Source organism: Acomys russatus, chromosome 12 (genome assembly GCF_903995435.1).
Source record: "Acomys russatus chromosome 12, mAcoRus1.1, whole genome shotgun sequence".
Classification (NCBI taxonomy): Eukaryota; Metazoa; Chordata; class Mammalia; order Rodentia; family Muridae; genus Acomys; species Acomys russatus.
This window is the reverse complement of record NC_067148.1, coordinates 57,417,932-57,438,014: the sequence shown is the minus strand read 5'-3', so window position 1 is coordinate 57,438,014 and position 20,083 is coordinate 57,417,932. Positions and strand designations below refer to the sequence as shown.

General features: G+C 45.6%; 1 protein-coding gene across 1 annotated transcript in view; it reads right to left on the bottom strand.

Annotated features, from left to right (window-relative positions):
- The window catches only part of Epb41l3 (erythrocyte membrane protein band 4.1 like 3), a 157,151-nt gene that overhangs the window by 64,993 nt on the left and 72,075 nt on the right, over nt 1-20,083 (bottom strand). Inside the window, exons 2-3 of the mRNA XM_051154467.1 lie at nt 16,619-16,821; nt 12,460-12,660 (exon numbers count right to left, since the gene is read on the bottom strand). Of these exons, the coding sequence (XP_051010424.1) occupies nt 12,460-12,660; nt 16,619-16,821 (404 nt within the window). The remainder of the gene's footprint in view (nt 1-12,459; nt 12,661-16,618; nt 16,822-20,083) is intronic.

Genomic DNA, 20,083 nt, shown 5'->3' with positions numbered 1-20,083 from the left:
GCTTTAGGCATTCAACAGGAAAGCAATACACCAATGACAAATCACGGAGCCCTTCTGGCACACCCATTGCGTCTTTCCTTCTGTATGGTCCTGTGGTCTCCTCTCCTTCTCATTCTCCTCATCCATAAGGATGCAAATGTGTGTTCCTCCCACCGTCTTTCCTGCCCAAGGGATGAAAGAGCTAAGCAACGCTCAGTACATATTATGTGCACAATATGAATTCCATAAACTGGGGGGAAGGAAGGGAAGTGGGGTGTTGTAATTATATCATATCCTCAGAGAAAAGAAAGAAAGAAAGAAAACTCAACATAAAACACACCGATGCTACCTGCCTTGATGCTGCCTCACGTGCCACTGCAGGGACTGCCAGCCAGCGCTTTCAGATAATTAATCCCCACCTGCCAAGAGTGACTAGAGATCCCATTTATCAGGTTCAACAATCTGAGCCACTTTGGGGGAGTCCTTCCTCCCAAGGAAGCATTTATAGCCAGCTAACATCTGTCAGCCCTTTATCAAAACCTAAGCCTAAAAGGACACAGAAAAATTCAGGCAAGACCTCAAAGAGCCGCACCCTCTCCAGACAAGAAAGTTCGCGGACAGCAAAGGATCTGTCCTGATGCAGAAAGTGCTGGGCTGGTTTCCCCTCTTTCCCATCCCCAAGGCCTTCTATTGTGTTTGTCACTATTTTATGAAAACCCAGCTTAGCACAGAACTCCTCATGCGGGGTGAGGCGAGGGCCAGGGAGAGTCTGAGCCTATAAGTGGCGTGGATGGTACAGGATGACCTATAATCTCAGATACTTGAAATCAAACTGAATCCTGAGGATGCCTCTCTCAATGCAGGACTACCAGGTAAGACACCACGTAATACAGCAACACGAGGCACTAAGGCTGTAGGAAACGCAGGTGACTCCCTCATGCAGAGTTCATTAGTGAACCCGGAACTGCATCTCCCGCCTCCCATAGAATGTGAATCTGCACACAGAGAGGCGAGCACTGCCAGCTGGGATGCAGTGTGTGTAATTATGCACAGAGCACATGTGGGCTTGTTCAGTGCCTCCTGGTATCTGACACTGGGTCCTCTGCTTGCAGCGGGCTCACCAGGGCAGTGTAAGCAAACTAAGGGTGGCTCCATCCTGCCAGTGTCTGGTGAGCGGGGACAACAACTTCCTGAACCTTCATAAAATTGTTGAGCATTTATAAAAGTGACGAATGAATAGCCGAGCCCAAAACACTGATATTAATTCCTGGTTATGAAAATCCTGGAAATAGAGAGTCACAGGAAATTTGTTTTCTCACAGGTAAAACACACTGTTCAGTATCGAATATAGTACAGTGATAAAAGTGCCTTTTTTAGAAAGTGTGAGGGCGATTACTCCAGTTTTTTTTTTTTTAATCCCACCAGGTACATAGAGCATTTTGTGTTCATATTTATTCTTAGCCAATTTGCAGAAGGATATGCTTTGTGCTATATGTGATGACAATGTCTGGAAGTTGGGGGAGCTTTCGAATCTTCAAGGCACGGCAGACCTGAAGGCCTTCTGGCATCGGGAGGCCATGCCTCTCTGTTTCTTTTCAAGACCCCTGAGTCTGTTTTACAGAGGGAATGAGAACATGGGAGGATTCGACACGCACAAGTGGCAAAGCCAACATGACGCCAAGGTGAGTAATAACACAGCCTTCTGAAGGCTGGCTGGCGTTCTTGAGCTTGCGCTCAATCATTCCAGAGAGTGGGCGGGGAGAGCTTCTCGTAGGCCGGGTAACAACGCCACAGTCTGATTTAACTCATCCTTCTCTCTGCAAACACTCGGCCCTCCAATTGTTGGGGTATTTAAATACTATAAGCTACAAAAACATGTTTTATAAAGCCTCTGTGTGTGTGTGTGTGTGTGTGTTTGTGTGTGTGTGTAAAACCCCTTTAAATGAAATGGTAAATAATGCCCATTTACTACTGGTGAATAAAAGGAGGGAAAATGAGAGTTTCACATCCTGTCTTAATGAACTGTAGATGCCTTCAGGAGTGCTCCATAAAACAGATGCAGCAAGTTCCTTTCAACAAGCCCTTAAGAAAACATGAGTTTGCTAAGTCAACTTCACAATTTTAGATGGCCCTCTGTTTGCTGAGAGGCCAGCTGCTGTCAGCATGCATGTCTGACAGAGAGAACCTGAAAAGATGGCTATGTGGGCTACAGAGAAAAGCCAGGGATGGGGGGTCGGTGGCAGCTAGGTCAGGGAAGTGTTTGCTTTCCAAGTGTGATGACCTTGGTTTGAATATTCAGGATCCAGCAAAGAAACTGGGCCTGGTGCTCACATCTGTACCCCAGAAACAAGGAAAGGTGAGACAGGTGGACTCCTGGAAGCTCACAGGTTCGGGATGGGGTGGGGTGGGTGAGGGTGGGGGGGAGGATGATAGGGGGAGGCTGGTGTATATGGAGATCTGCCAGGCCAGTGAGAGGTTGTCCAGAACAAAAGGACTGACACTTGAGGTATCCTTTGACCTTTGTGTAAGCACCTTGTGAACACCCTTCCCCCAACAGGAACCCACGGACACCTTCCAAATCAACCCATTAAAACGACAACAAAAATCCTTGGCGAAAACAATTAGTAATGTTTTTCTTAAGTGCCTGTAGCTTCAAATCCAAAGGATGGTTGAGTTTATGGTAAATGCACCCTTAACCTGAAACAAGAGGCCAGACCAACCGGGCCATAGTTTATGACTTGCCCATAAATACTAACTAGAGAGCATGCATCATTACCATTAACCAACCAAGAGGGAAAATCTATTAAATTCCACTGTACAGCATTAAACAGGGTTCTTCCCTCTCCTTCATTTTTATTCTTTCCATCTCCCACTAAATTATTTAGTTAAGAACAAACAACACTGGGCTGACACGTTACCACGGCAGACTTTTCCTTTGTCTCTGCTGTAAACATCACCACCAAGATCACAGGAAGAGTACGGCCACAGGGTACTCATAAATAGACTTTCATGTCTCCCTGGCATTTGAACATGTTTCCAAACCAATAGCCCCATATTCCTTTTGTGATAAAAGCTAAAAGAACATGTTAGCTCTCTCAATTTGCCAATCAAATGCTGGACTCTGATACAGGCGAGTGAGCCAAATTCAGGAACTAATCACTGCCAATGTGTGCTCTCCACTGTGGCGGAATTGTCCAGAGTGTAACACACCAGGAGCTGGGTGAATTGTTTTGTCAATATTTTACTATCCCTACAACAGGTCCTTCGATAGTGTGCCTACGGGGGGTATTCCCTGGACATGGGGACACACACACACACACGCGCGCACGCACACACACACACGTGTGCACTGAACCAAATAAAAATTAAAATGTAGAAATTGAGCCATGGTCCATGTGCTCCTGTGTTTCGAAGAATCTGTGATTCTCCCAGAACTAAACTGTGCTCAAAGAGATCCCAGGTGCCGTTTATAAGGGGCATGATTTGGGGACAAGGTTACAATAGTTCCTCTCTGACGCAGACTGAAATAAAGGTGCAGTATGAAGCTGAAGAAGCCAGTGTCACTCCCCGGTGAGTCTCCATCAGTACAGAGATTTGCCTTCACCTTGTAGCCAACGCCTGAAGAGTCAGGAGTACAGCCACAAAAAGCAAGGCATTGATTTAAATGATCAGAGATGACTTAAAATCTTAAAAATTGTGGCCTGTCTATCATGGGGGAAATGCTGTAATTACGAAGTGAACTGGCAGCTGATTGGGGAAATTGAAAAGGAAACCACTGTGTGGTGAAATATATCTCTCAAGAAAGTGGTTGGGCACCCCAGGTTTGATGGGGAATTCGGAGTGATACCTGCAGAATTCTCCTGACATGATTCCACACAGACACAAAGGCTGAGTGCAGTCTTGAACCGGGCTCTATGCAACAGCTGGAGGAGTTTATGCAGTTGATTTCCCCAACCATCCTCCTCTTCTCAATCAGAACTGAAGCACTGTTTCCAAGCTTTGTCCATCCCTTCCTCAGGGCTCAGAGGGTGGCCCACATTGGAGCCGGGCAGTTATTTTCAGAGACGAGCTATAAGGAATTCTGGGAGATTATCCTATGATGTCACACTCTTCGGTTCTGCTCCTCTGCTCCACAGGGAGTCCAAAGGAACCCACTGCCAACTTCCAGCTTATTAAGAGAAGGGACTTGCAGGCTAATGGGGATGAGACTTGATAGGCTGTGACCATATGGTGGGGGAGGAGGTCCCCTTCTGTCACAGGCCTAGAGGAGGGGAATAGGGTGAAAGAGGGAGGGAGGGAGGAATGGGAGGATACAAGTGAGGGGATAACAATTGACATGTAATCTGAATAAATCAATTAAATAAAAAATAAAATAATTTAAAAAAGAGAGAGAGAAGGGACTTGTTACACAGCCCGTTACTCCCTCCAGCCACAGGAAGGGAACAAAGATGAGACAATAAAACCCAGGAGGGATTTTCACAGCCTCTCGTCCTGCTCTCAAGCTATATTTATAATAAGTAAAAAATAAAATAAAAAGTCACATGCTTATAGAACTTAAATAGGGTAGGTGACCAAAAAAATCTATTTCTTCCTTTGTGTGTGTTCATGAGTATGCGTGTGTGTATACAAGTGTGCTTGTGGTGTGAAGGCTCTGAGGTGAGGGCAAGTGCCTCCCTCAATTGCTCACCACCTTACGCTATGGAGACACGGTCTCTCATTCACCCTGAGGCTCACTGAGGTGGCTGGACTGCCTGGTGGTGAGACTTGGGATCTTCCCATCCTTACACCTCCCCACACTGAGAACCAGGCCATGCCCAAACTGTCCACATGTGTTCTGGGTGACAGAGCTCGTGTCATCACTATTGTGTGGCAAGGGTTTTACCCATGAAACCATCACCTCGGGTCCCGTATCACAAGTAGAAAATTCTCTTTTCTTTCAAGTGCCATTGTACAAGTCCACGCTAAAGACAAACCCTATCTTTTTTTTTTTTTTTGTTGATTCCTTTTCCTCGTGCAAGCCTTGCTTTTTGGGTGGTGGTGGTGGTCAGGTATCGAACCTTTGGGTCAGAGGAGTGGCAATGAATGCCTGCTCTTCTCTCTGCTTTCCAGGCTGTGTTCTCTCAGGCACAACATGAGCTTTTCTGAGCTGACTTTCACAGCAGAGAAACAAGGCAGGTCCAAGGTTATGTCCCATGTTCCTTGTAGATAAAGCGGCTTTTACCTCTATGACCAGCTCAACTTTAAGCTTGAAACCTGACTCAGCTGTTTTGTAGTGCCTAGTACATAAGGAGACCCTAAGAACCACGTCAGTCACATGAAGCACAGGCATTTGGTACTTTTGCCCACAGTGTGATGGCATACTGACTGTATGCATTAGTACTATTAAGAAAACATATATTCAGACACACAGGACAAGTACAATATTTGCATGTGTAAAAGATACCAGCACATAGTGTCTATGGAACAGAGGAGGACTGTAGACGGTGCCTGATGGTGCCTGATACAGTCACTGGGGAAGATTTGGAGGCTGTAAGTCAAGATCGGGAGGCCGGAAGAGCTGTGGGCAGCAGCTACACCTGTCCCGGGGTCATGGAGCAGGCAAACCTCCGTGGTCACCACCCAGGGCCTGAACAAAACAGTGAGTGATGCCTTGGACCAAAGTGCTCTCTGTGACTCTCTGTGGAGCTGTGAACCGGGGACAGTAACTAGCCACTGCCATGAGGGGGCACAGTGGTTTCTGGGAAGGAAGAAGAGTGTTGAGGGGTAGCAGGCATATTCTCCGTTAAGGTCTTCCCTGACATGTGCTCAAGGAATCAGATTGTCTTTATATCTGAAACTAGAGCCAAGAGTGAGCATCCCTCCTCCGCACTCAGGGGCTGAGGGCAACCATTCATGTCTACGTCATCATCTCATGGGGGCTGCAGTGATTATGTCACCACCGATAAGGACTTCATTCAGGGCACATGTGACAGCTCTCAGCCACAAAGTTGGAAAAGATACCGATGTCTAATAGACATAAAACGTTTGGATCTTTGGCAAAGAAGAAAGTCCGGAGTATGACCCCTGGGGGCAGCACAAATAGCAACAAACCAGACAGGTTTGTTGGGGTGGAACCAGGAGAAGCAAACTTGGTGATACAATGTTACAGAAATAGCGTTCGGAAACAAGGGCTGAGGGCACGGATCAGCCTGAAAAGGGCTTGTTGCAAAAGACTAAGGACCAGAGTTCAATCCCCAGAACTGATGTAAATAACCTGTGCACCACACTGGGCACCTGTCTTAGCACTGTGGATGCAGAGACGGGAAATCCCGGTGGCTTACCGAGCAGAGAGCTAGTCAAATGGTCACTCTCCAGGTTCAGTGAGACCACCTCTCTCTCTCTCTTTCTCTCTGTCTCTCTCTCATACACACACACACACACACACACACACACACACACACACACACACACACACACAAACCCACATATACAAACACACAAGCATAATTATTACATAATAATATGATTTGGCAGCTGAGCCAAATTCAGAAAGAATTCTTTACAGAGCTTTCTTTAATAATATTTAATATATTACCCATCACCTAATTACTATGCATTCCTTAGTAATATTTAATATATTACCCATCACCTAATTACTATGTATTCCTTAGTAATATTTAATATATTACCCATCACCTAATTACTATGTATTCCTTAGTAATATTTAATATCTTACCTATCGCCTAATTACTATGTATTCCTTAGTAATATTTAACATATTAACCATCGCCTAATGACTTAAGTGCTCAATCTCTCAAGATCTACTTGGCTTTCTAAACACAACCTACAACAGATGACACAGCGGACGGTTTTAAAGTTCCTATTCCTCAACATATATGCTCACCTTTTCAACATTAATATTCTTTAGAGAACTTAATAGGCCATGACTAGACTCATGATGGACTATTAAAGTTTATTACTTTTTAAGAATGAATACCAGGAGGATAGGCTTAAGTATTTCAGTAAGAAAGTCTGTCATCACCAAATTTTAGTGAGGACAAGTCTCAATGTCTTGGGAAGGCCTCATGGCACCTCTAATCAGGTATAAGAGATATTAATCATACCGTGTTTGCACAAAGAGCCATCCATGAGGGAAAAAAAGTCAACTAGTGTCCTCACATCTCCCAGTCTGGGAGGGTGTCATTCTTCAAGCAGGAAATTGCTGCTTAGAGCACGAGAGATGCTGGAAGTGACAAGCCATTCCGTTGAGAAGAGTGGCATGTGACAGGAGACGTCCCAACCGGCAGTCACACAGAAATGAGAATCTCAGGTTTATAGGTTTTCTCAAAAGAACAATATTTGTGCAGGCTGTGAAGATGTCATGTTTCATATTTATCTGTTTCTGGTAATTCAAGAAAGGAAAGTAAGCGTTTGAATTACCTTCCTGAATCAGGGCAATTCATTCTATCATTCTGCCCTGAGTTTCAAATTGGTCAAGAAACTGTCTTATCCAAACCCTACTGAGAGAGTGAGGTTCAGATCTGGAGTATTTCCTTCCGAGCATATCTAGGGGGGTAAAGAGCATGGAATGGGCATGCGAGTCAGACAGACAACCAAATAACCACAAAGACAGACCATCGGGCAACATTGGCAAGTCCTTCCCAACCACACTTAGGAGAGGACCAAGCACACTCAGGACACCACGTGACAGACTCCCTGACCTCTGGCTCCTGACGAGCATCTCCAGGTGGCTGAAAGGGACATAGTCTTCCTACTGCAGGTGAGCGGAACACAGAGGGACCCGCACAGGCCTGACACTTGGCACTCTTTCAACTATGAGGCGTATGGAGAAGGGCTAACTAAACCAGGTGAAGGCTTTTACGATGTTACTAAGTCTTAAAAAAAAAAAAAAAGCTATATTTTCTTTGTCCATGTCTGGATTCAATACTTTCTCCAGTGTAGTTGGCTCAAGGATATTTTTTTTTTTCTGAGATATGAACAGATAGATATGACTGGGTTCCATTCTCACTGCTTTCCTCACAATGACTGACATATTTTAAAATAACCTTTGCAACAGAAACCCTCCAAAACAACTGTTGTTCTGGATGTGTCCCATCTGCTGCCCAGGGGCTGGATACAGTTTCAGATCTCATCCTTCTAACCTTCTCTGATATAAAAAGGCTCATATCAGTTCATTTGTATTGTTGTTATAAAACAGTTCCCATAATTTCCAGGATACATTCCCCAAAGTATTTAAATTATTTGGTTTAATTTTCAGTATATTTTTTTCTTTCCTTTTTGCATGTGTGTTCTGTGTAGGGAGTAGGTACGCACATCCCTTGGTATGAGTGTGAGTGTCAGAGGACAACTTGTGGGAATCAGTTCTCTGCTTTTACCACATGGGTTCTGGGGACTGAGCTCAGGTCATTAGACTTGGTGGTAGGTGACACACCTGCTAAACTCTCTCACAGGTCCTCAGTAACACACTGTTAAGGCAAATATCTTCACTCAAATTCAATGTTGAGAAAACCTTAATCTGGGTTCTGTTTCTATGACAAAATACCCAAGACTAGGTAGTTGGAAAGAACAGAAATTTATTGGCCCCCAGTCCTAGGCACTAGGAGACCCTTCTTACTGCACTGTGACATGACAGAGGGCACTACCTTGTGAGACAACATGTGTGCTAGCGAGAGTCTTTGCTCACTTGTCACACACAACCATTAATGTCATCTGGGCTTTGCCCCCTGTTCTCTCACCCACCCTAAATATTTCTCCAAAGTCCTCCCTCCGACGCTGTTAACATACAGTTGAGTGCTAAGTTTCCAACACAGAAACTTCGGAGAAACATGTTCAAAACAGAGGAAAATCAGGGCTTAGAAAGTTTAAGGACATTTCTTCTAGTCACACTGGTGCCAGTGAGCGGGCACGGGGACATTAGCCCATTCTAGTCTGGTAACTTCAAAGCACTTGTCGCCCATGAGCAAGATGGTCCTGCAGATGCCATATGTCAGATCTACCCAGCAGTTCAATGCCAACTTGAAGATCTTCCACAGATGTAGCCTGTGATTCCACAAGGAGGCTAATAAGTGTGCTCAGTAGACAGCTGCACACAGAACAGAAGACACTATCACCCTGCACAAACTCAATCCCAAATGAACCAAGAACCTCAACGCAAGACCAGACACACTGAATCTGATAGAAGACAAAAGTGAAGAATAGTTCTGAACTCACTGGTGCAGGAAAAGACTTTCTGAGCAGGCACAACAGCACAGCACTAAGAGCAACAACTAATAGACGGGTCCTCATGAAGCTGAAAAGCCGTATGGCAAAGCGAGCCATCATTTGGACCAAGTGGCAGCCTATGGAATGGAGAAAGATCTTCACTAATTATACATCTGACGCTAATTATGTATCTGATAGAGGGTTAGTATCTAAACTATATAAAATACTAAAACACCTAAGACAGCAAGAAAACAAACAACCCATGGAAATTCCCCAAATATCAAGGCTATTACCAACACTCCACACCCTGATGATAAGGTCCCGGAGCTGAAGACAACACTTGTCCATCTCACTGAAAGTGGAGAAGCAGAGCTTCACACCTAGTGACCAGTGTTCATGGTTCTGGAAGAGATCTGCGCTCTACCAGAGGAGAAAGCTAAACACCAGCCCAGCTACAAACCCTGAGACCATCAACAGTGCTCCACTGCAGGAAACACTGGTGTATTAGCGGCACACACGTTAGAGAGACAGCCGACCGCTTTTTGCTAGGATTTAAGGCCCGCGCTATGAGATGAAGCTCATACCTGACACTGCTAACTGGCCAAGACCTGAGAGTAGACAGGCCATGGGCCTATGTGAAAACAGTGGACTGCTACTGTGTTAAAGGACACAGCAAATACAAAGATTCATAGATTGGCTTTTCACTAAGCTATGTGCGGAGTGCGGGAGACTATGCAGTCCATGGTCCCAAATGGATGCCCTTCATCAAATCCTTTTCCTCAGGGCTCAGGAATCTGTGGAGAGAGGAGATGAGGAATTCTAAGGGGCAGAGGCGATGAGTGACTCCAAGGAAACAGTGCCTTCTAGATGCAGCAGGATAAATGCACATATGGACTCGTAGAGACTGTGGCAGCACGCACGGGGCCCACACAGGTTCTAGCTACATGTGGTGCCAGCACTGAGAAGGAGAAGCAGACCCGCCATCCCACCACTAGCCAAGACATTATCTGAAACTGATACTGATATCCTTTGGTAAAGAAAAAAAAAAAAAAAGATCAATTTTCTCCAAGGGAGTCTTACTGGGTATATCAATGACATTTCAGAGCAGGGCCTATGCCCAGGAGTAACTGGTCAACACAAAACAAACTCAATGGTGTTTTTGTAGACTTTTTGTTTCAGTGTGCTTTGTTTGGGTATTATTTTTTGTCTTCTTGGGTTTTTTTTTTTTTTTTTTTTCTGTATGAGTGCTGTTTTATTTTGCTGGAGAAGGGGAGAGAGAGAGGGAGGGAGGGAGGGAGAAGAAGAAGAAGAAGAAGAAGAAGAAGAAGAAGAAGAAGAAGAAGAAGAAGAAGAAGAAGAAGAGAAGAGAAGAGAGAGAACATAAAGTTGGGTGGAGAAGGAGGTGGGGAAGACCTAGGAGGAGGGAAGGGAAAACATGATCAAAATAGACTATGAGAAAACGTTTTTTTTTCTTTTAAAAAAAATCTATGCTCAGAAAAAAACATTCAATTTATAATGATGTCACTTAAGACAGCAACACGGACTAAAGGCAACAAGGACTCCGAGCGCAGACTCAGGGTGATTATACACAAGGAGCCCAAGGACCCTGCGCGCAGACTCAGGGTGATTACACACAAGGAGCCCAAGGACCCTGCGCGCAGACTCAGGGTGATTACACACAAGGAGCCCAAGGACTCTGCGCGCAGACTCAGGGTGATTACACACAAGGAGCCCAAGGACTCTGCGCGCAGACTCAGGGTGATTACACACAAGGAGCCCAAGGACTCTGAGCACAGACTCAGGGTGATTACCCACAAGGAGCTCAAGGCGCCTGGAATAAATTAGACAGGATGATAAATGTTAACCGTCATCCCCAAGGCAATGTGTCCACACACAGGAGTTCCTCTATCCAGATTCTGCACAGCACACTGGACAGCAATGACCGGAGGATTATACAGCAGTCCATTGGTTCTATTACGTAATTGCAATCAAAGTTAAGAAGAAAGCATCCATTGCACAGCAAATCCTTCCAAAACGTGGGCCTTCAGAGGGCAAGTACAGTCCCCCACGAGAGAGTAGAGGTCCTCCAAGCCACACAGTAAAAGCAATCCCGGGTCACCCTCCAAGTGCCCCGTAGTTAACATCTAAGTCAACAACTGCACACACTGATTGGAAAAAAAAAACAAAAAACAAAAAAACAATTCAAAATCAGTGGAAACAAAATAAAAGCAATGGAGCTGTGCTCAGTAGAATTTTTAGGTGCCTTATATACACTGCACCACCCACAAAAATTTTATACGACTAAATTCTATATACATCAGGGTATGTTAGATTAAGTAGCTTTATTAATGTAAAGACTTATTTTCTGTGTTCCTGTGCCCTGAAATATTTTAGCAATCGGTCTTTCATTACCATCAAGATACAACTAACTCTGAAATGAACTATGTTCTGTGGCAACAAAAGAAAAAACAAAAAACCTGCTGTGCACACAGATAAACTGCATCAAATGTAACTAGAAAGATAAATGCGCTGTAAACCGAAGAGGAAGGGATGGGGGCTGGAGAGGCGGCTCAGGGGTGAGCAGTCCTTCCAGAGGACCTGAGTTCATTTCCCAGGGCCGTTCCTGCGGCTCACCAGTGCCTATAACCCACCCCCACGCTCACCTCCACGGGACCTGACGCCCTCTTTTGGTCTCTGCAGGTACTGCACTTATGCGCACACAGACCCATATAGACAAACACAAGTATACATAATTTTAAGAAATAAAATGAATCTTTTGAAAGTGAGAGAGAGCAGGGAGCGGCACATGAATGTGGAATGTGAGAGCACACACAAAACAAAGAAGACTACAGTGTTTTACGCGGAGGCTCAAAGTCTACCACGCGTGATTTTTGTCTTACTTAAAAAAAAAAAAGTTACTCAGAAACAGAAGGACATGGCCATTTTAAGCTATCCAACTACTACCAGGCAAAGAATTTCCATGGGGGTGTCTGGGCTGTAAGCAATGCCAATAGGAAAGGTAAATAGACTGACATGCTGTTCATAGCCGGAGTATTAAAGAAAAGTGCACTTTAACATGGCAAATGCTAAAAGAGTCCATCTGTTTTCATTTTTTAGATACATTTTACTTTTCATTAAACATTTTGGGACACTGGAAGCTTGTAGTAATTTAATCTCCTGCTGGAGTTAAACAGGTCTGCATTTAAGTCTCCATGTTTCTGGGAAATGTCACCTTGAGCGTTTTACAGCAATTTCCTGCTTTTTTAAGTGTGCACTTACATCCACGTCGCAGATGTAGTCCGACCCGTCCAGGAGCGTCACTTTGCACTGCATGCTTTTAGGCCTTTTCACAATCTTTAATGGGGACCGTGAGAGTTTGCTGCTGGATGACCTCTGAGAGAGTTTATCCTCTTCAAACTGCGGATACTCGAGTTGTTTCGCAGCTGCGGCGGCAGCGAAGTCCCGGTCCTTGTCGCTGACCTGTGAACAGGAACAATGAGCACCTTTCGTCACACACAGGAAATGGACATTGAGTCGCTCAGACACTGTGCAGCTTCAGAGAGCCAGGCTGCGCTCCCATTTCCTCGAGGGTGGGAGCTGTCTCAACTATGACGCTAGAAACGTTCCTGAAACTCAGTTACACCTACAGAACCCCGCTCACTTAAATGCACCAGTCAGGCCCTTTTCTCAGCGGACCGAAATCTTAACAGGGAAGAGAATTAACCAGTTGTATCAAGATCTCACTGAAGAAGCAAGCCCGTCCCTGACTTTTAGAAGGCATTGGATAGTGAAGGCTCCAGATCACACCTGGATTGCCTTTTGTATCCTGTGTTTGTAATTCACGGGACATGGCTACATTCCCTGACCTGGTAGGTCCACCGCTGTGCATTCACAAGATATCTTCTAAACGCTAAGGCTTACAGAACTGCAAGTGTTAATCGTGTCAGGAGTTTTACAGCTGCTGAAATATTCGGTTCTGCTCTGAACCAGCAATCCCCTGGGTGTGCATCTCTTCCTGGTAATAAGCTGGTGTGAGGAGAGACCAAGTGTGTGCGAAGATTTAATCTGCTCCTGCATCTCCACGCTCTTTTCTGGGCCAGCCTCACAACTGTAGAGAAAATGTCCCATGGAACCAGACATTCTCCCTGGAGTCAGCCCACCCTCCCTCCTGCGCCCCAGTATCTCTGACCACAGCTCCCCAGATGTTTCTGCACTCCTCTCTGATTGTCACAATGGTGGCGTGCAAATCTGAGGCATGGCTGGGTGGTCTGCAATGGAGGCACTAATGTTCAGGGCCCACCCCTCAGGGTGAGCACAGGACTTCTCACACAGGCAGGTACCTAAGCCTGGGGAATCTCAAGTGAAGGTAGAATCGATGGTTTATCATTTCAGCTTTTACAACGCTCTACCATGTAAGCATGGAGTCCTTTTATAGAGTATTAGTTTTAGGTCTTTGGTATAGATTTCAGTTGTCCCTGCATTTTTTTTACCTTGTTTTTCTTATACAGGATTTGATAATGTCCTTTTCTTCTACCAAATGTGCCCATGAATTATAAGCAGTTCTTGACCATAGGAAAAGACACATTTTCGAAATGTATTAAAAAAAAAAAAAAAAAAAAAAAAAAAAAAAAAGACCTAGCACAATAACATCGAGGCAGAGTGTGGAACGTCTGTAATTCTATGTATGTACTCTAGATCATGGATGTCAGGTGATGCCTACAGGGACTGAATGCTGACTTGAGAAGCCAACGTAGCTGAGAATGCAAACCCCAACAAATCAATAATAGAAAGAAAACTGTTTTGACAACTCAGTCCCACTGTCTTGACCGTCATTAATTTGGCCTCAACATATTTTAGGGAGAAGTACAGTAATCCTGGAATTAACTATCAAAAAGCACAGTGTGTCTTAATAGATAATTTGTAATTTATATATAACCTGAGCATATTTAAACTAGTATTGTCTCATTTCATGCAAAGTCAAATGAAGCTACTTTTAATTTTTTTCTGTGAATCACCTGCTTATATCTACTATAGAAGATGAGAGTTTGAGTATAAATGTTCATATTGAAAACATACTTTCTGGATTATATAAACATCAACTGCAAATGATGTTTGCTTGCTCGTTCTGTGCAGATGTCAAACACATCACTTAAGGACAGATCTTGCTGGACCATGTGGAAGAGGGAGGAACTGACCACTTGGCAACTGTAGCAAGTCTGGAAAAGCAGACCAAGTGCCTCAAATGAACTGCCAGTCACAGCCACGTGACGCACAGCTATCAATCATTTTAGCAAATCCTCTCCTCGATTCGATCTTTTCCACCGCTCTGTTGTGTAGGCATCGCATGCGGCTCTCAGTGGTAACTGAGGAACGGCAGGACCACGGAAGCTAGGGAACTTCTTGAAGGTCCCAAAATTTAGCAAATATAAATCCAGCCACATTTGAATCATCATTATATGCCCAGATATACTTAATTTTATCTCTAACATTGTTTCCAGCTGTGAAGCAAAGATATTTGTGGAAGACCTTAAGAATGATTCCTCATTAACATTTCATAAAGGAGGAAGGTCACGCCCAACGGCCTGCAAGTGGGGCAGTGATGGCCAGACACAGGGCTTCCTCAGGCCACTGCTCTGTGAATTCTGGCACACTTCCCTGTGCAGGTGCAGCACCTTGGTGGGCTTCAAACATTTGACTGTAGAAGATAAAGCATAGTCACAGGCAAAGTGACGTCACTCAGGCCACACCTATGACAGTGGTTCCACTGGACATAAGAGCTGAATTGGTTAGGAGGGCTTTGGGGGGAGGGGCGTGTTGCACAGGGGACTTAGGGGCCAAAAGTGAATGTTCCATTGTATGCATGTATGAACATTTTAAGAGTAAGGAAAAAATTAATATAAACATGTAATTCTTCCTGTGCTGTGACATCGTTGCTGTTGTAAATAAAAACCACTACCCAGCTCCTGTATCTGTCTAATAGTGGTGTGTACTGTCAGATACAAGAAAGCACAGCTGAGACACGCATGGCACAGAGTGTTTGACGATGCTAAGAAATTATATTATTGGTCCATGCATTTACTATGCTACGTTTTGAAATGATGTTTGCTATGGAACACAGTGGTGCTGTCATGGCAGCTGCAGTGCACACCTCAGGTTTGCCAAGTCTCTCGAGTGTGTCACCTCCTATATATATTTTTAAAAGATTTATTTATTTTACATGCATAAGCATTTTGTCTGCATGTATGCCTGTGCACCACATGCATGACTGCTGCCTGCAGAGGTCAGAAAAGAGGGCATAGTGCCATGGAACTTAAATTGCAGAGGTAGTGAGCCACCATGTGGGTGCTGGAAATTGAACATGGGTCCTCTGCAAAAGCAGCCAGTGCTTTTAACTGCTGAGCCATCTGGCTAGCCCCATTCACTCTATCTAAAACAAAAACAAAAGCAAAAACAAAAACAAAACAAACAAACAAACAAAAAAACCCCAGAACTTGCAAATACCACGCAGCAACAGTAAAATACCCTGCCTCATAAACACATGTTCAATGTCATTGTACTGTGTTATAACACTGTGAGCTCCAGAGCATTTTGCTCACAGGCTAACTCCATGCCCATTCTCTAAGCATGTTCTAAAATATCTAAGCACACAAACTCTTCAGAACGCTAGAGGTCAGTTGACCCCTTGGGCTCCAGATTCCTCACCATGCACAGGTGAGCACCAAAACGTGTTGATTCCAGGTTTGACGGCTCAAGGTCCACTGCTTCGGCCTAGCCACCACTGTGCTCTCTCCTTTTCATTTTATTAAGCATTTATACTTAGTGATATTTTAAAAAATTTTTATAATAAGTAGGAATAGAACAAAACTTCCACAGGCTAAACACGTGCCCTACCATTGAGCTCCATCTCACAAGGCATAAATAATTTGTCACGATACCCACGATGTGCGTAAGAGGCGGCCGTGAGCCTACAGAGGTGTACAAGGAAGAGGGGGCCCTACCAAAGCAGTCCGTAAAACTAGCCGGCAAGGTCCAGGGTGAGAATAAAGGCTGGGAAAACTAATTCTGTCCTTAGACTTTACAGCTTGAAATGAAAGCAGCCAGAGGCGTAGTTGGGGGCTTCCAGCTCGCTTTCTACCCTTCCTGTCAACCCAGATCTGGATAGAATCTCCAGTGGGGAGTCCAGCCGAATGGAACTGTTTTTATCAAAGACAGGAGGGACCAGTGCCAGCTGACGAATGTCACTCCCTAGAAGCCTTCAACAACAGCAACCCTGTTATCCCCCTGGGTGAGAGGGCACAAGCAGGTGACCTTCAGAGTTGCCCCTAGGGCAAAGATGGAGCAGCACAGCTCAGCCAAGTACCCTGACTGGCCCTCCCTGATTGGCCCTCCTGGATTGGCCCTCCCTGATTGGCCCTCCCCTGAGATGCTCCAAGCTCACCTCCTTCTTCACAGGGGTGCTGTGTGCAGCAGCTGCAGGGAACTGCTCGAGCACTGGCTGCTCCTCGATGCTCCCGCTGGCAGGCTCTGGTCCAGGCTGTGCCCCTGCGTTCCCCTGAGGCCCCGCTGCTTCCTGGGGCTCAGCCTCCTGGTCTGGCTTGGATTCTGAGTCTGATCCTGATTCGGTCGTCATGGTTGATTGTTCTGCAGAGAAAGAGGCCAGGGCATGTCACTAGGTGCAATTCTCCCCCAGAAGAAGATGAAGAGGGTGAGGTGACACAGGCAAGCACAGTCCTCCACTGCATACCAGAGAGGCTTTGTGCAGAAGCACCACAGAGAACGGTGCTCACAGTTGCTCCGAAATGGACGCAGGACACTGACGTATCTGGGAGAACGGGGTACCAGTTGAGAAAGTATCTCCATAAGATCAGGCTGTATGCAGGACATTTTCTTAACTAGTGATTGATGAGGGATGGCCCATTCCATTGTGGGCGGGGCCATCCCTGGGCTGGTGGTCCTGAGTTCTATAATAAACCAGGCTGAGCAAGCCATGGGGAGCAAGCCAGTAAGCAGCACTCGTCCACGGCCTCTGCATCAGCTCTTGCCTGCAGGTTCCTGCCCTGTTTGAGTTCCTGTCCTGACTTCCTTCAGCGCTGAACTAGGATGTGGGAGTGTAAGCCAAATAAACCCTTTCCTCCCCAGCTTACTTTGGTCACAGTGTTTGACGACAGCAAGAGCCACCCTAACTGGGAAAAACACACACTAAACATTAATCGGTAATGATCAAAGTGTCTCTTCCTGATAGGTTGCGGCCAATAAATAAATAAATAAATAAATAAATAAATAAATAAAATACATAAATAAAATCAAAACCCAGCACTCTAACTGGGACAGCAGGTGAAGAGTGAATGTGCATGTTCTGAATGAGGGAAGGGTGGTCTGGTTGAAGGCCTTGCTCAAACCTAAACAACAGACTTCCGCAGTCCCCCCTGTGTCCCGCTGGCAGACATGCCCCATGTCCTAAAGCACGTTCTTGCCGCGTGCAGAAAGAGTGACGCTATGCCAAGCACACCTGATGTGTTGTGTGACTCACAGACGCATGGTCAATATCCTAGGGACAATATACCTTTTACAATTTCCTTTCACAATTCTAATTCCCTGGTTAAGGAAAAAACAATATATTCTGAGCAAAGAGCTAGTATAATATAATACCTTAAGCAAACGGCGCACACACTGGTCCGACGCGGGATTATGCAACTGTGGCATGTGTAACTCTACAGCAAACCTGCCATTTAAGAATTTAACTATTTTCAGTGAAGGAGAATCACAAACACCAGTCAGGGCACTGTCTACGCTCGTCTCGCAGGGTCCCTTCTCTCAGCGCCAGCTACGCCTTCTGCCTAACAGACATATCAACTTGGCATGCGCTGAGCCGCCCTAAGCAGTGCAAATATCAAACGCAGACAAGACTGTGAGCCGCACACTCCCCCGCCCTCACCACATTTTAGCTTTTTAAACACATCTTGAAAGTAAATATTACCTTTCCTTGGTCTGCTTACCCTGAAAGCTCGTGTTAAATACAAAGAAATCGTGTATGGGGGCGGGAGGGCGGGGGTTAGCATTGTGGAATTCAGACGTTCAGGCTTGGGAAGGTGGAAGATAATTTTAATAGTCAACCCATCTGTGGACCAAAAGCGAGCCAGTTAGTGCGCTTTAACAGCACTTGCACCATAGCACGACCCCTTCTAATCCCGAAGCCTGCGCCACGGACGGTAAAGTCCACTCCTCCCATACTCCTTTACTTCAACCGTCATTCTTTCTCCCCTCGCTTGAGTCTGTGAAGAGGTGTGATGACAGGATCAGGGTTGAACAATAAGACAACTGAAAATATGTATCAGGCACCATGACTGGGCCAAGGACGTAATGCTAGACAGGCCATAGGCAGTACAGAGAACCTAGCATTATCATGCCATTAAGTGGACACAGTAACACCTAGACTCCTAGTTGTTAATCTTCACACCGGCAGATTAGTGCACCCACAAAAACCTCACCAATGACGCTTCTTTCTGCAGTAGATGGTGATTGGCAGAGAAAATGCGAGAGTCCAGAGTGCTCAGCCCTGAGGGGGAGCATCCATTTCACACCTTCTCCCCGCAAGGCTCAGGAATCGATGAGGAAGAAGAAGCGGAAAGACTCTAAGAGCCAGAGGTGATGAACAAACACAGCAAAGAGAACTTTCCAGACACAACAGGGCAGCTGCACGTATGGACTTACAGCAGTTAGGAGAGCGCACGCAGAACCTGTGCAAACTCACAGCCAGACAGACAAAAGCCCTGCATGGAGTCAGGATGAGGGCACAAAGTCGCACCCCAAAATGAAGCAACTGCATGCTGAGGGGAGGGGGAATTGGAGGTGTGGCTCCTGGTTGGTTGGTCATCCTCCCAATGGTCGGCCCCACACCCAAGTACATGGGCAGGGCAAGTTAATCGGATTCAATAATTTAGGACTTAAGAAAAAAAAATTTAAAAAGAGGATACAATGTGTAGAGTTATCAAAGAATAAAAGTACTTTTTAAAAAACAGTATTCAATGTCTGGTATTCATCCTTATGTGACAAACCACTTGTCCTACTTTGCACCTTGCCTGGAAAATGACAACAAATTACATGGTTTCTTTAGACACAGCAGGACCCAGGGCCACCACCTGTTTCTGATTATTCTGTGAGACACTAATCTGTGTCTTCCTTGTTTGAACCTTAGAGCGCACGAGCACGCGCGCGCGCGCACACACACACACACACACACACACACACACACACACACACACACACACACACACACCTACCTGCAGCCAGTCTGCTCCACAAAAGGCAGATTCTGCACACCTAGCCAGTAGGTTTCTCTCTCATGACCTTCCTCACCTCTGCTTTCCTGTGCCACCTCCCCAGTCCAGCTGGTGACTCTACCACGGCACTGCTGTGGCTCTGGCAGCCACCATGTCAGACCACCAATCAGTTCAAGCCAGTCCCTCACCCGATTCCTCCTTGGCAGCCTGAACTCAGAAAGTAGATGTCCTTGTAAGACATCTCGGGGTTCAGGACACCCCATTCGCTCCCTTCCTGTTCCCACTCTGGCTCTTCCTCTTCTAAGCTGCAAGCTGATCCTCTAGCTCAGCCCTCTATCCTGTCCAGTCAGAAGACTCTGTCTGGTCCATCTTCTCTCTTCAAGTCTCCTCCATAACACACAGTGTGCATCCCTGTGCTGTATTTCCTATAAGCCCACTGGTTCAATGTCCCAGTCTCCAGCTCAGCTCCCAGCCCTGTGCTCAGGTCAGGGACCACCCACCTTTCTCCCTGTCCCCTCCCCCTTGCCTCAGAAAGGGCAATCAAAGCTGTTTTCTTCAAGTCAGAATCTCAGACACCTGCTATTTCTCTTATCTTATTTATCTAATAAAAAAAATGATGATTC